The sequence below is a fragment of the Chiloscyllium plagiosum genome, unplaced genomic scaffold (genome assembly GCF_037043375.1).
Source record: "Chiloscyllium plagiosum isolate Xiang-an unplaced genomic scaffold, Cpla_swu_hap1 HiC_scaffold_10, whole genome shotgun sequence".
Taxonomy (NCBI): domain Eukaryota; kingdom Metazoa; phylum Chordata; class Chondrichthyes; order Orectolobiformes; family Hemiscylliidae; genus Chiloscyllium; species Chiloscyllium plagiosum.
Window position 1 is genome coordinate 61,388,420 of NW_028270148.1, and position 15,980 is coordinate 61,404,399.

General features: G+C 42.0%; 1 protein-coding gene across 2 annotated transcripts in view; it reads left to right on the plus strand.

Moving 5' to 3' along the window:
• Positions 1-15,980, plus strand: part of eml6 (EMAP like 6) — a 524,201-nt gene that overhangs the window by 297,150 nt on the left and 211,071 nt on the right. For both annotated transcript variants that reach the window (XM_087991388.1, XM_043695965.2), the window contains exon 22: positions 5,743-5,895. In XM_087991388.1, the coding sequence (XP_087847514.1) occupies positions 5,743-5,895 (153 nt within the window). The remainder of the gene's footprint in view (positions 1-5,742; positions 5,896-15,980) is intronic.

Genomic DNA, 15,980 nt, shown 5'->3' on the forward strand with positions numbered 1-15,980 from the left:
TAATTAAACTAAGTAACAAGTCCAGAACAAGAGATACAAGTTCAAACAACTGAAAGGTTACTTTAGAATGATACTGAGAATTCTACATATTCATTGTATGGGTAAGGTTACCATTTAGAGCAATAGAGGTAGAAAGCCTGGAATAAATTAAGAAGAACTAGGTGCTACATTTAGGAGACTTGTGCCTCCTCTTCTACAGTCCATACATTTGTCCAAATAACTTAATCTTAGGCTTCTAAAATATTAATCTTACTGTTGTAATATCTATCAATTTCTTAATAGATGCTATTATGAGCCCGAAACCCTAACTCTGACCACTTTTCCTATAAAACACTTTGTAAATCTATAAAGATAGGCTTCTTGTTGTGTCACATTTGCTCTTTAAAACACTTATCTCTTACCCTCTTGTTCTTTTAGGTGTACATGAAAATAATCTGAATGAAATAACTCCACAGGGACGCCTGTAAATCGTCACCAAGTCACCCATTATTTACATATGGAAAGTCCTTGATACTGATCCAGTGTCCACAGACCCAGCTCTCAGATCCAGAAAGGTTTCATTTCTGGTGGTGACGGACCTTTGTTTTCCCCCATTACCACCAGTCATTTCAGTTTTGCCACGACCAGATCTTTCTGCGTCAAAGCCTGATATTTTGAGCTGTGACTGCAAGTGTGTCCAGAAAATTTAAAACCATTACAGATGGTTCCAGTGGCTGTACCACTGGTGGCGAATCTGTCAGCAGGATGTGGCTCAGTGCATTCGCATTTGATACTTGGCCTCCTGGGCCATGTTCCAACTTGTAATTATTTGCACTTAGTATTAGAGCCCACTGCTGAATTTGGCTTGAAACTGTGGGTGGCACTGCCTTGTCCTGTTTAAATAGAACTAGCAGGGGTTTGAGATCTGTTAGGAGAAAGTGAGGACTGCAGATGCTGGAGATCAGAGCTGAAAATGTGTTGCTAAAAAAGCGCAGCAGGTCAGGCAGCATCCAAGGAGCAGGAGAATCGACATTTCGGGCATGAGCCCTTCTTCAGGAATTTCCTGAAGAAGGGCTCATACCCGAAACGTCAATTCTCCTGCTCCTTGGATGCTGCCTGACCTGCTGCGTTTTTCCAGCAACACATTTTCAGCTTTGAGATGTTATTCTAAATTTGCACCCATAAAGGTATTGGTGGAATTTCCTGACTCCAAATATGACTCCAAATTTTCCTTCTCTATCTAGGCATATTGCCAAAGTTCTGAGTGCATATGCTTTTGGACATTCCTCTCCATTGGGCCACCCATGAGCTCATACAACTTCGATGCCATACAGGGAGGGATCGCATGTCAGTACCAAATTTCACTTGAAACCTTAGTGTGCCAATACTTTAAAGCATGAAAGCTGTTTCTTCAATTCCCTGAAGACTATGGCTTGGCTGCACACCATTTCCAAGGCTGACCCTTTCTTCAAGAGTTGATGTAAAAGTGCCAGGGTGGAGGCCACGTTATGTATGAACGTTTTGGCACAGTGACTCAGTGGTTGACACTGCTGCCTCACAGTGCCAGGCACCTGGGTTCGATTCCTGCCTCGGGCAACTGTCTGTGTGGAGTTTGCACATTCTTCCTGTGTTTGCGTGGGTTTCCTCTGGGTGCTCCGCATGTTGTGGCTGTACAGGACATTGGTTAGGCCACTTTTGGAATATTGCATGCAATTCTGGTCTCCTTCCTATCAGAAAGATGTTGTGAAACTTGAAAGTGTTCAGAAAAGATTTACAAGGATGTTGCCAGGGTTGGAGGATCTGAGCTATAGGGAGAGGCTGAACAGGCTTGGGCTGTTTTCCCTGGAGCATCGGAGGCTGAGGGGTGACTTTATAGAGGTTTACAAAATTAAGAAGGGCATGGATAGAATAAATAGACAAAGTCTTTTCCCTGGGGTGGGGGAGTTCCAGAACTAGAGGGCATAGGTCTAGGTTGAGAGGAGAAAGATATAAACGAGACCTCAGGGGCAAAGTTTTCACGCAGAGGGTGGTACGTGTATGGAATGAGCTGCCAGAGGATGCGGTGGAGGCTGGTACAATTGCAACATTTAAGAGGCATTTGGATGGGTATATGAATAGGAAGGGTTTGAAGGGATATGGGCCGGATGCTGGCAGGTAGAACTAGATAGGGTTGGGATATCTGGTCGGCGTGGACAGGTTGGACCGAAGGGTCTGTTTCCATGCTATACATCTCTATGACTCTATGTGCAGGTCAGGTGAATTGGCCATCGTGTCAGGTGCGTTAGTCAAGGTTAAATGGGGAATGGGCCTGGGTGGGTTATTGTTCGGAGAGTCGATGTGGACTTGTTGGGCCAAAGGGCCTGTTTCCATACTGTAGGAAATCTAATCAAATTCACCAGCCCAAGAAAAGACCTAAGGTCTAATACAGACTTGGGAGCTGGGACATCTTTGATTGTCCTCACTTTATCTTCCAACAGGTGTAAACCGGTCTTGTCAACTCTCCAGCAAAAATAGATCACTCGAGGTGCCTGCAACACACATTTTTCCCTTCAAAGGCATACATGCGCCCAGATGAAACATCTAAGGACTATATTCGGATTCTCTTTAGAGCTACTTATTGGTCTTCTTTGCTATTAACACGTCATCTAGTTAAATAGTGACTTCTTACAATATTCTCCATTGTCTGCTGAAAGGTTGCACAGGCTGACGATACCCCACATGGCAGTCTTGTATATTGGTGCAAACTCTTATGGGTATTAATTGTAGGCAAAAGTGAGGACTGCAAATGCTTGAGATTGGAGTCGTGAGCGTGGTGCTGCAAAAGCACAGCAGGTCAGGCACCATCTGAGGAGCAGGAAAATTGATGTTTCGGGCAAAAGCCCTTCATCAGGTATTAATTGTAGCACACTCATCCAACTGTATTTGCAAAAATGGTTCATGTGACGGACAGTTCTCTTGCTAGTTTTGCATATAAATCCTCTATGCGAGGCTTTGGATCTAATCTTTCTCAACCAATTTCACCCCATCAAGCTAGGTCCCAAGCCTTTTATGACAATCAGTGGTAACTGAACCAGCTGCTTCTCATGACAGACCAGAACAGAAATTGTACCCTTAATCTGTAAAGTTTCTCCGGTATAGGTTCTCAAGGTAGCCAAAGTCCTACTTAACCTTAAGAGTTGGAGTCCAGAGGGAACTTTGGTAAAACTGGTTCTGCAAACACTGAAACAGCCGCACTGGTATCGACCTCCATTGGAACTGGGTGACCATTTCAGCATTCATTTATTTATTTTATCTGATTTGGATGTTGCTAAGCAATTAAACTATTCCAACCAGATGTAGGTGGACTTTCCAGGGTATGCACTCTCTTGGATACAAGCCCATCAGTTATGTTGGGCTTGTATCATAGAGATGTTCAGCACAGAAACAGATCCTTCGGTCCAACCCGTCTATGTCAACTTATCCTAAATAAATGTCCCATTTGACAGCATTTGCCCCATATCCCTCCTAACACTTCGTATTCATATACCCATCCAGATGCCTTTTCACTGTTTTAAGTGTATCAGCCTCCATCACTTCCTCTGGCAGTTCCTTCCATACATGCATCACCCTCTGCGTGAAAAAGTTGCTCCTTAGGTCCCTTTTAAATCTTTCCTCTCTCAGCTTAAACCTATGCCCTCTAGTTTTGGACTCCCCCACCCCAGGCAAAAGACCTTGTCTACTTACCCTATCCATGCCCCTCATGATTTTATAAACCTCTGTAAAGTCACCCCTCAGCTTCCGACACTCCCAGGGATAATAGCCCCAGCCTATTCAGCCTCCCCATAGAGCTCAAATCCTCCAAACCTGGTAACATCCTTGTAAATCTTTTCTGAACCCGTTAAAGTTTCACAACATCCTTCTGATAGGAAGGAGACCAGAATTGCACGCAATATTCCAAAAGTGGCCGAACCAACATCCTGTACAGCCGCAATATGACCTCCCAACTCCTATACTCAGTGCTCTGACCAATAAAGAAAAGCATACCAAAGACCTTTTTCACTATCCTATCTACCTGCGACTCCACTTTCAAGGAGGTATGAACCTGCACTCCAAGGTCTCTTTGTTCAGCATCACTCACCAGGACTTTACCATTAAGTGTATAAAATCCTACCTTGATTTGCCTTTCCAAAACGCAGCACCTCATATTTATTTAAACTAAACTCCATCTGCCATTCCTTGGCCCACTGGCCCATCTGATCAAGATCCCATTGTACTCTGAGGTAGCTTTCCTTGCTGTCCACTACACCTCCTATTTTGGTGTCATCTGTAAACTTACAAAACGTACCTCCTATGTTGACATCCAAATCATTTATATTAGTGATGAAAAGCAGTGGACATAGCACCGATCCTTATGGCACACCATTGTTCACAGGCCTCCAGTCTGAAAAGTAACCCTCTACCACCATTCCCCCCCCCCCTCTGTCTTCTACCTTAGAGCCAGTTCTGTACCCAATTTTCCTACTCAATTTAAGTGTAGTGGAACTCTTTTGCTGCCTTAAGTCCACATAACAGCAGCAACTACAATGGTCTACCACCCCCTCAAAATTGTAACCATTTGGCTGAGGCTTGGCTTTCTTTTGTTATGTCCTGTGGATATGTCCTGAGTGAGACTGTGCAATCTTCACTCAAGTGGTGTCCCCAAGCTCAGTAAGGGTGATCACTTCCATCTCCTGCAACTCATATGCTCCAATTGCCGTATTCTCCAATGAAAAAGACAGTTGTAGTACCTGTTTGAAGTCCAGTTGTGCTTCAGCTAGTAAATGCCTTTGTATATTTCTATCATTAATCCCAAACACCAAACAGTCTCTCAGCATCTCACTAAAGGTTAAACCAAATTCAAAAGCCTCTGCCAGTCGTCTCGACCTAGTCAAAAATCCCCAACTGATTGATCCCCATGGTTCTCAAATTACTGACTAAAACCAATAGTGTCTTGAATTAGAGGAAACTTGACATTGTAATATTCCTTAACTAAATCCATCAACTCTTGCAAAGTTTCGGTATCTGATGCCTCAGGGAAGGTTAGGCTCCTAATAAATGAAAAAGCTGCAGATCCACAAGCTGTCAGGAGAATTGCTTTTCATATACCCAATATCATTTGCCCAGAAAACATAATGATTTCTTTCCACATGCTTGGCCCAGTCTTTGACAACAGGATCAAACGAGTCAAGCTTCCCAATTAACAGCATGATGCCAGAAATACTTACCCCAACTCAAAGATGACTGTTGTGAGCAGATTTCTTTAGGAGTGTGCTTTTTTCATTTGTCAGTGAAATAACTCCACAGAAGTCAGTATCCCATCACCAAGTCACCCTTTATTGACATGTGGAAAGTCCTTGACACTGATCCAGCTTCCTCAGAGCCAGCTCTCAGCTTGAACCTCTGACACACATGTTTATATATGTCAGTTAGGGTTGCCAGATTGGACCAGATTAACAGCCCCAATCAGAGAATTCATATTCTGTGAGGTCCACCTGGCTGACCTCATTATAATTGTTACACTGTACTTTCATTATGGTGATAAGGTGCGACAAGATTGAACAAGCAGTGTAAGGAGGCAGCACAGAATCAGTAAGATCACTTATTAAACCAATCTCTCAATGTGAAAGGATAGAATAATTTTGTGTAACAAAATGGAAATAAGACAAAAACAGCTCCAAAATAAATGTTTTTATTTTATTTGTTGGTTTGAAAATATTCAATTGTGTCTGTTCTTATTCCTTCTAGGTGGCAGATGTTGTGATTTCTCACCAGATGGAAAAGTCTTAGCCGTTGGTTTAAATGATGGGAGTTTCCATGTAGTCAATGCGGATACCCTGGAAGATATAGTGTCTTTTCACCACAGGAAGGAAAATATATCCGATATAAAATTTTCACCAGGTAAAGCAGAAGTAAATCAGCTTTTGCTTTTTTTTAATCCAGTTGTATCTGTTAAGTTTGAAAATAATAATCCCTGCTGCATTTACATGGAATTGATAAAAACTGGTCTGCCTTTTCACACTTGGCTTGGGAACAGAGAGTCAGAAAAATTCCCAGTTCTGTAAACCCAACACAGGAGAGAGTGCCCCATATGTTTTAGTTTTGTGGTGTTGGGGAGGTGAACGGGTAAAACATAAAACCAGAGTAGACAATTCTGTCCCTTGAGCCTGATCAACTATTTGGTACTGCCATGCCTGATCTCATCTCAATCTCAACTCTACTCCTACCTGCTCTCCATAATCTCAACCCCTTATTAGATAAAAATCTAACTCCCCTTAAGTTTACTCAGTGTAGCATCTACCACATTCTGGGATAGTGAAATCTACAGATTCATAACTCTTTGAATGAAGTAATTTCTCTTCATGTCTATGCAGACTGATGTCAATTTATTAGTGCAAGCAGCACATGGTTTACTACCATATGTGTGGGGTTCTTCAGTGTTATCAAAGAAGAACTTTGCATGAATCATTCAAAATGCTGCCTGACCCAGTCATTTGATGTAAGTCTGCTTGTATTGTGACACACATGAGTTCCACCCCCACTCCCCATGTGTAATAAAGTTGAAAAGAAAGGTGAAATAAATGACCTGAGAAGATAAGAACTAAATTAATTTTTAAAGTTAGGAATGCAAATAATATTGTTACATTTCAAGAAAAAATTATCCAAATGTCCTTATGCTCAATGTTTCTCAAATGAAGAAACTCAAAAAGAGACAAGTATATGATGCAGTTTGATTAGATTAGATTCCCTACAGTATGGAAACAGGCCCTTTGGTCCAACGAGACCCTCCGAAGAGCAACCCACGCACACCCATTCCCCCACCCTGTATTTACCCCTAACTAATGCACTTAACACTATGGGCAATTTAGCATGGCCAATTCACCTGACCTGCACATCTTTGGACTGTGGGAGGAAACTGGAGTACCCAGAAGAAACCCACGCAGACACGGGGAGAATATACAAACTCTACACAGATAGTTACCCGAGGCAAGAATTGAATCCGGGTCCCTGGCGCTGTGAGGTAGCAGTGCGAACCACCGAGCCACCGTGCTGCCCCAGTTATAGGATACATAGGAGACAGGGGAGTTCATTCCCAGTTTCAGGTCTCAACTCTACATTAAATGATAACATCCCCAACTAAATGAGAACATCTATAGCATGCTTATATTTCTGAAAATTTACTTATACATTTAATTTGTATACAGTTCGTACTGCTATAATGTGTGTTTCTTAAAACACGCATTCGCTGTAATGCAATTTACGAATTGGGGACACTGTTTCTAAAACACAAACTTTTAAAGCGTGTATTGGTTATAACACGATTGCGGCCCCATTCGTTAAATAGTGCTGCTAGTGCACAATTTTCTTGTAACACGTTATTACATGAGATTGGAACTACTATATTATAGCAGAACTGACTATATTTCTGAGTGACAAAAGCGGATTTGAACATTTCGTCCTGAATGATATATCATTCTATTTTAAGAAAATAGGATTTTACAAATAAATAAGTCATTTATAATTGACTCTCACTCCTTTCTTGGCAAAGAAGTCTTCATTTGCTATTCATTGTCATGACTAGACTCCAGCAAAGTGAGGTCAGATGAATTGACACCCCTTCTTTATTCACTCAAGCTGTAAGTTGGTTGCAACAAGGTTAATTTGAAAATGATACGTAACCTTGTGAAGGTCTTTCTCCTACACCAAATGAACTTACATTTTAAAGAGGAGGCAATTTAGCTAGAATTAACTAATTTCTTGAATTAACAAAAAGAGCAATTTTATTAATTAATAAATCTGAGAAGATTGGGAACACAACACACACACACACACACACATAGATTTAGAAAGAAGAGGTGAATACAAAAAGATTAAGTTTTAAAGAGGTTATACAGATCATTCTCTGAAATGTTCACAAAAGGCAGATCATTGAACATTGTGCTGCTGCAGTGGAATTTACCAAGAGTATTGATGTTAATCATTGAACAGTCAGTTCCACTATCTTCAGTTTTGTAACCTTGTTGAGATTTTCCAATTTTGTTTCCTTTTGACCATGATTGTCTTCCAGCATTCAGGGTGAGAGGTGGGCCTTTTGTTATCTTTCCTATTTAACTGGTTTTAGCACGCTGAGTCAGAGAAGCTTTACCTGCAACTTAAGTATAAAAAGGGCATACTTCTTCACAGCACACGAATGCTTGAAACCAGACTGGTTCAGTCCCACTAGTACACTCCTTTAGAGTTGAAACTGGCTTCTAAACCCCTGTCTTTGTGTATTATCCAAGGGAGAAACATAAAATGTTTCTGAAGTATGGTATGGACGAGGCGTTCAACAAGGTTCCCCATGGGAAACTGATTAGCAAGGTTAGATCTCATGGAATACAGGGAGAACTAGCCATTTGGATAGAGAACTGGCTCAAAGGTAGAAGACAGAGGGTGGTGGTGGAGAGTTGTTTTTCATACTGGAGCCTGTGACCAGTGGAATGCCACAAGGATTGGTGCTGGGTCCACTACTTTTCATTAATTATATTAATGATTTGGATGTGAGCGTAAGAGGTATTGTTACTAATTTTTCAAATGACACCAAAATTGGAGGTGTAGTGGACAGCGAAGAAGGTTACCTCAGATTACAACGGGATCTTGATCAGATGGGCCAATGGGCTGAGAAGTGGCAGATGGAGTTTAACTCAGATATATGCGAGGTGCTGCATTTTGGTAAAGCAACTCTTAGCAGGACTTATACACTTAAGGTCCTAGGGGAGTGTCGCTGAACAAAGAGACATTGGAGTGCAGGTTCATAGCTTCTTGAAAGTGGAGTCGCAGGTAGATAGGATAGTGAAGAAGGTGTTTGGTATGCTTTCCTTTATTGGTGAGAGTATTGAGTACTGGAGTTGGGAAGTCATGTTGCGGCTGTACAGACATTGGTTAGGCCACTGTTGGAATATTGCATGCACTTCTGGTCTCCTCCCTATCAGAAAGATGTGAAACTTGAAAGGGTTCAGAAAAGATTTACAAGGATGTTGCCACGGTTGGAGGATCTGAGCTACAGGGAGAGGCTGAACAGGCTGGGGCTGTTTTCCCTGGAGCGTCGGAGGCTGAGGGGTGACCTTATAGAGGTTTACAAAATTATGAGGGGCATTGATAGGATAAATAGACAAAATCTTTTCCATGGGGACGGGGAGTCCAGAACTAGAGGGCATAGGTTTAGGGTGAGAGTGGAAAGATACAAAAGAGACCTGATGGGCAACGTTTTCATACAGAGGGTGGTACGTGTTTGGAATGAGCTACCAGAGGATGTGGTGGAGGCTGGTACAATTGCAACGTTTAAGAGGCATTTGGATGGGTATATGAATAGGAAGGGTTTGGAGGGATATGGGCCGGGTGCTGGCAGGTGGAACTAGATTGGGTTGGAATATCTGGTTGGCATGGACGGGTTGGACCGAAGGGCCTGTTTCCATGCTGTCCATCAATATGATTCTATGTAATCCATAGTGGGTAGCCTGCTGTTGACCTGGGAGTCATTAACCCCTTGTTACTCTTTTGAGTCACAAGAAATCCCAGTCCAGTCTGTCTGAAGTTTCTTTGACACTTTAGGTGTTATATTCCATTAATATCTCAGCCACTTAATTTATGTCCACAGCCACTTTTGACTATATCAGTACTCTTTTAAAAAACATATTTTTGAATTACAAATTAAGGATGGTCACAGTACTTCAGGATTCTGACCTGTGATCATAAATGAACTATCCCCAGTCTGTCAACAAAATGTCATACCTGTACTTCGATTGTTATTCTTATTTTGTTTTTTCATTCTGAACCCTTTCAAGTTTCACAACATCTTTCCAATAGGAAGGAGACCAGAATTGCATGCAATATTCCAACAGTGGCCTAATCAATGTCCTGTACAGTTGCAACATGACCTCCCAACTCCTGTACTCAATACTCTGACCAATAAATGAAAGCATACTACCAAATGTCCTCTTCACTATCCTATCTACCTGCGACTCCACTTTCAAGGAGCTGTGAACCTGCACTCCAAGGTCTCTTTGTTCAGCAAAACTCTCTAGTACCTTACCATTAAGTGTATAAGTCCTGCAAATATTTGTTTTCCCAAAATGCAGCACCTCGCATTTATCTGAATTAAATTCCATCTGCCACTTCTCGGCCCATTCGCCCATCTGATCAAGATTCCATTGTAATCTGAGGTAACCTTCTTCGCTGTTCGCTAAACCTCCAATTTTGATGTCATCTGCAAACTTACTAACTGCACCTCTTATGCTCGCATCCAAATAATTTATGTAAATGACAAAAAGAGGACCCAGCACCGATCCTTGTGGCATTCCACTGGTCACGGCCTCTTTTCTGAAAAAGAACCCTCCACCACCACTCTCTGGCTTCTACCTTTGAGCCAGTTCTGTATCCAAATGGCTAGTTCTCTCTTTATTCCATGAGACCTAATCTTGCTAACCATCTCTCATGGGAAACCTTACTGAAATCCATATAGATTAGATTAGATTACTTACAGTGTGGAGACAGGTCCTTCGGCCCAACAAGTCCACACCAACCCTCCGAAGAGCAACCCACACAGACCCATTCCCCTACATTTACCCCTTCACCTAACACTATGGGCAATTTAGCATGGCGAATTCACTTAACCTGCACATCTTTGGACTGTGGGAGGAAACCGGAGTACCCGGAGGAAACCCACGGGGAGAATGTGTAAACTCCACACAGACAGTTGCCTGAGGTGGAAATTGAACCCGGGTCTCTGGCGCGGTGAGGCAATAGTGCTAACCACTGTGCCACCATGCCGCCCATCTACTGCTCTGCCCTCATCAATCCTTTTTGTTACTTCTTCAAAAAACTCAATCAGGTTTGTGAGACATGATTTCCCACGCACAAAACCATGTTGACTATCCCTAATCAGTCCTTGCCTTTTCAAATACATGGACATCCTGTCCCTCAGGATTTCCTCCAACAACTTGCCCACCACCGATGTCAGGCTCACAGGTCTATAGTTCCCTGGCTTGTCCTTACTACTCTTCTTAAAGAGTGGCACCACGTTTGCCAACCTCCAGTCTTCCAGCACCTCACCTGTGACTATCAATGATACAAATCTCTCAGCAAAAGGCCCAGCAATCACTTCTCTTGCTTCCCACAGAATTCTCGGGTACACCTGATCAGGTCCTGGGGATTTATCCACTTTTATGTGTTTCAAGACATCCAGCACTTCCTCCTCTGTAATATGGACATTTTGCAAGGTGTCACCATCTATTTCCCTACAGTCTATATCTTCCATATCCTTTTCCACAGTAAATACTGATGCAAAATATTCATTTAGTATCTCCCCCATTTTCTGTGGCTCCACAAAAAGGCCGCCTTGCTTATCTTTGAGGGGCCCTATTCTCTCCCTAGTTACCCTTTTGTCCTTAATATATTTGTAAAAGCCCTTTGGATTCTCCTTAATTGTATTTGCCAAAGCTATCTCATGTCCCCGTTTTGCCCTCCTGATTTCCCTCTTAAGTGTACTCCTACTTCCTTTATACTCTTCTAAGGATTCACTTGATCTATCCTGTCTATACCTGACACATGCTTCCTTCTTTTTCTGAACCAAACCCTCAATTTCTTTAGTCATCCAGCATTCCCTATACCTACCAGCCTTCCCTTTCACCCTGACAGGAATACACTTTCTCTTGATTCTTTTTATCTCATTTCTGAAGGCTTCCCATTTTCCAGCCGTCCCTTTACCTGTGAACATCTGCACCCAATCAGCTTTTGAAAGTTCTTGTCTAATACCATCAAAATTGACCTTTCTCCAATTTAGAACTTCAACTTTTAGATCTGATCTACCCTTTTCCATCACTATTTTAAATCTAATAGAATTATGGTCGCTGGCCCCAAAGTGCTCCCCCACTGACACCTCAGTCACCTGCCCTGCCTTATTTCCCAAGAGTAGGTCAAGTTTTGCACCTTCTATAGTAGGTACATCCACATACTGAATCAGAAAATTGTCTTGTACACACTTAAGAAATTCCTCTCCATCCAAACCTTTAACACTATGGCAGACCCAGTCTATGTTCGGAAAGTTAAAATCCCCTACCATAATCACCCTATTATTCTTACAGATAGCTGAGATCTCCTTACAAGTTTGTTTCTCAATTTCCCTCTGACTTTGGGGGGTCTATAATACAATCCCAATAAGGTGATCATCCCTTTCTTATTTCTCAGTTCCACCCAAACAACCTCCCTGGATGTATTTCCTGGAATATCCTCTCTCAGCACAGCTGTAATGCAATTCTTATCAAAAATGCCACTCCTCCTCTCTCTTGCCTCCCTTTCTATCCTTTCTGTAGCATTTGTATCCTGGAACATTAAGCTGCCAGTCCTGCCCATCCCTGGGCCATGTTTCTGTAATTGCTATGATATCCCAGTCCCATGTTCCTAACCATACCCTGAGTTCATCTGCCTTCCCTGTTCGGCCCCTTGTATTGAAATAAATGCAGTTTAATTTATTAGTCGTCCCTTGTCCCTGCCTGCCCTGACTGTTTGACTCACTTCTGTTCTCAGCTGTACCCGTCTCAGATCGATCTCTTTCCTCAGTATCTCCCTGGGTCCCACCTCACCACCTTACTAGTTTAAATCCTCCCAAGTAGTTCTAGCAAATTTCCCTGCCAATATATTAGTCCCCTTCCAATTTATGTGCAATCCATCCTTCTTGTACAGCTCACTTCTACCCCAAAAGAGATTCCAATGATCCAAAAATGTGAATCCTTCCCCCATACACCAGCTCCTCAGCCATGCATTCATCTGCTCTATCCTCCTATTCCTGCCCTCACTAGCTCGTAGCACTGGGAGCAATCCAGATATTACTACCCTTGAGGACCTCCTTTTTAAATTTCTGCCTAACTCTCTGTAATCTCCCTTTAGAGTCTCAATCTTTGCCTTCCAATGTCGTTGGTTCCAATGTGGACAATGACCTCCTGCTGGCCCTTCTCCCCCGTGAGAACATTCTGCGCCCTCTCTGAGACATCCTTGATCCTGGCACCAGGGAAACAACACACCATTCTGCTTTTTCTCTGCTTACCACAGAAACATCTGTCTGTACCTCTGACTACAGAATCCCCTAACACAATTGATCTCTTGGAAGCCGATGTACCCCTCGTTGCATTAGAGTCAGTCTCAATACCAGAAACTTGGCTATTTGTGCTACATTCCCCTGAGAATCCATCACCCCCTATATTTTCCAAAACAGCATACCTGTTTGAAATGGGTATATCCACAAAAGACTCCTGCACTAGCTGCCTACCTCTCTTACCCTTCCTGGAGTTAACCCATCTATGTGACTGTATCTGAGACTTCCCCCCTTCCTATAACTGCCATCCATCACATACCATTGCTGTTGCAAATTCCTCATCGTTTCTATCTGTCTCTCCAACCGATCCACTCGATCTGATAAGATTCGCATCCAACAGCATTTATGGCAGATATAATACGCAGTAACCTTAAACTCTCTATAAACTCCCACATCTGACAAGAAGTACATATCACTGCAAAGGCCATTTTTGCTCCTTCACAATCTACAGACCCAGAAAATAACACTGTCTTATTCCTCTACAAAACACTGCCCCAGGTTAAATTAATAGCTATGGCTTATATTTTAAGTCAACTGTCATGTTTTGCCACCAATTAAAGTACTTGCTAATACACATCTTTGAAAAGCCACTAATATAACTGGACAAGTGTTGGCAATCCAGCATTGCCCCTCAGCAGCAGCATATAAGTACAGCAACCACAAAGCCTCGCTGTCCAGTACACATAGCCAGACTCACCCACACAAATTTAATCTCTGTCACCCTACTTGCTGTTTAACTACCACACCACACAATTTATTTGTCTGTAGTGTTACAGCATGGAGGCAAACAGCCAAATCAAATCAGCCTCCCTACTTCTGTATTCATAACACAGTAAAATTAAAATGCTTAATGATCATCAAAATTGACCCCAGTGGTTCCTAACCAGACCTTTTGAATAATCAGTACCAGACTTTGTGAATAATTAATACTAGACAGCAGGTTTATAGCTCATACAAAGGACTTAATGACTTATTAACAATATAGTAACTTTAGTGGAGCAAAGTCAAATAACAAGGCTAATTAATGTCTAAGATTTAAACCCAAAACTCTTTAATTCTAGGCTCCGTTCTCACACAAAGATAAACACAGTTAACGGACATATCAAAAAGGAAAAATAAATGGATTAGATAAATTAAAGCTAGTTCATTTAAGGAGACACCATGATCTATAACATTACCAACACATGGGATTATATCTTGCATGGTTTCTGACGTTACCAATGCATGCAAGTAGCTTCCAGTAGGCTCTGATGAATATTCTCTGAATGTTCAATAAGTTGTCGGTGAGAGGGCAATCAGGCACAATCCTTTTGACCAAATCACAGTACAAAAACCAGCTCAAACTCTGGCCTCTTCCTGCCAGAGTGACCATCTCCCCAGAGTTCTAGTTAACAGTAAACATTGGCCATCTGTTTGAGAATAAGGCCGCTCTGGAATCGAGCATTAATGGAGCACTTTGATCAAGAAACAACCTACAAATAACTTTCATGCCTGTCCTCATAAGCAAACAACACAAGCTGCTGCAAGGTCACCTGTTAGCTCTCAGCTCATAGTTCATACGTCCAGATCAAAAATGATAAAACGAATAAAACAAAAATAATGAAAAATCAGCAAGGGTTATAATACTAGCCATATCCTGTCTAAGCAATTCAGCTTTACCCACTGTAAATTTGCATCTGTCATTGTCCAGCAAGGGAATATCATATACAGGCAAGCTATTGAATTAATATAAACACATGAGCTTTTATCTACAGAAAGCAAAAGGGAACACAAATGAAGCTAAAACAGGCTGAACATTCTGCCACTCTGTTCTCCCCTCCACAATGCCAACCAATTATGAACAAAAATTTGTTTTACAATGAATTATTGTGAGCTGCTTAGTTCTCTTCTATTAGGAAGCAGGTGTCAGTGAGGTTCTGTATGGCTTGTTGTGGCCTCATGTAGAAATATTACTGATAACTTCAGTACTACTGAGATGTTTAAGTTCAATTTTCAAGCACCAATGGATGTAGCAAGTCAGTTTTGACAAGCATCTGACCCCTAAGCACCATTGCTCTGCATGCATGGCAAATGGGCAATGAAATGTTTGCAAATTTTATGTTGCTGAACTTTGAAAATGCTTGCTCTATGTTTTGTTGTTGCAATGTCATGGTGCCCAGGAAACACAGATCCTGTGCCTTCAAACTGCCACTTACTTTGCCAACCATTGTTCCAGAAATTTTCTTGTAGCATTGTGCATTTAGAGAAGGGGAGGTGAAGTCAGGGAATACAGTTCACTGTGGACACCATCAGCACCAGGCCCAATCTGGGCACCAGGTACTTCCTGAGCATCCATGTTCCCTCTTACCTCACATTACTCCAATACCAATTTCTATCCTTTCCCCTAATTTGTAGACATCCATCACATTGATCTTTGCCTACAACTGTTTACCCTGCTCGCCAAACCCCGCTTATATCTAGACGATGTCATCCTGCTCTTTTACACTCTTCTCTGTAGAAGCAACACTCATGAACATAGTCAATAATCTCCCTCCTGTAACTTACCATGCCCTCTGATGCTGGTCAATATTTTCCCATTTGCCTTGTGTTCCAGAATGCCCCGACCATAACCGTCTTTATCCATACTTATACAAATAACTCTGCTTTCATGTCCCAAGTCTTGGCTGGATGGAAAAGCTGGCATTGGGCTGTTATTTTGTAAACCAATGTTATTTTGTAAACATCCATGAGGGTATGTAAGAGGCTTGCAGGATTCTGCCCTCTGACTTTCCATTGTAGCTCACTGAGGAATGCCTTTTTTCCTTCAACATCACAAATTTAACTTGGAAGTTAAAGGTAAAAGTTGATATCTGGGCAT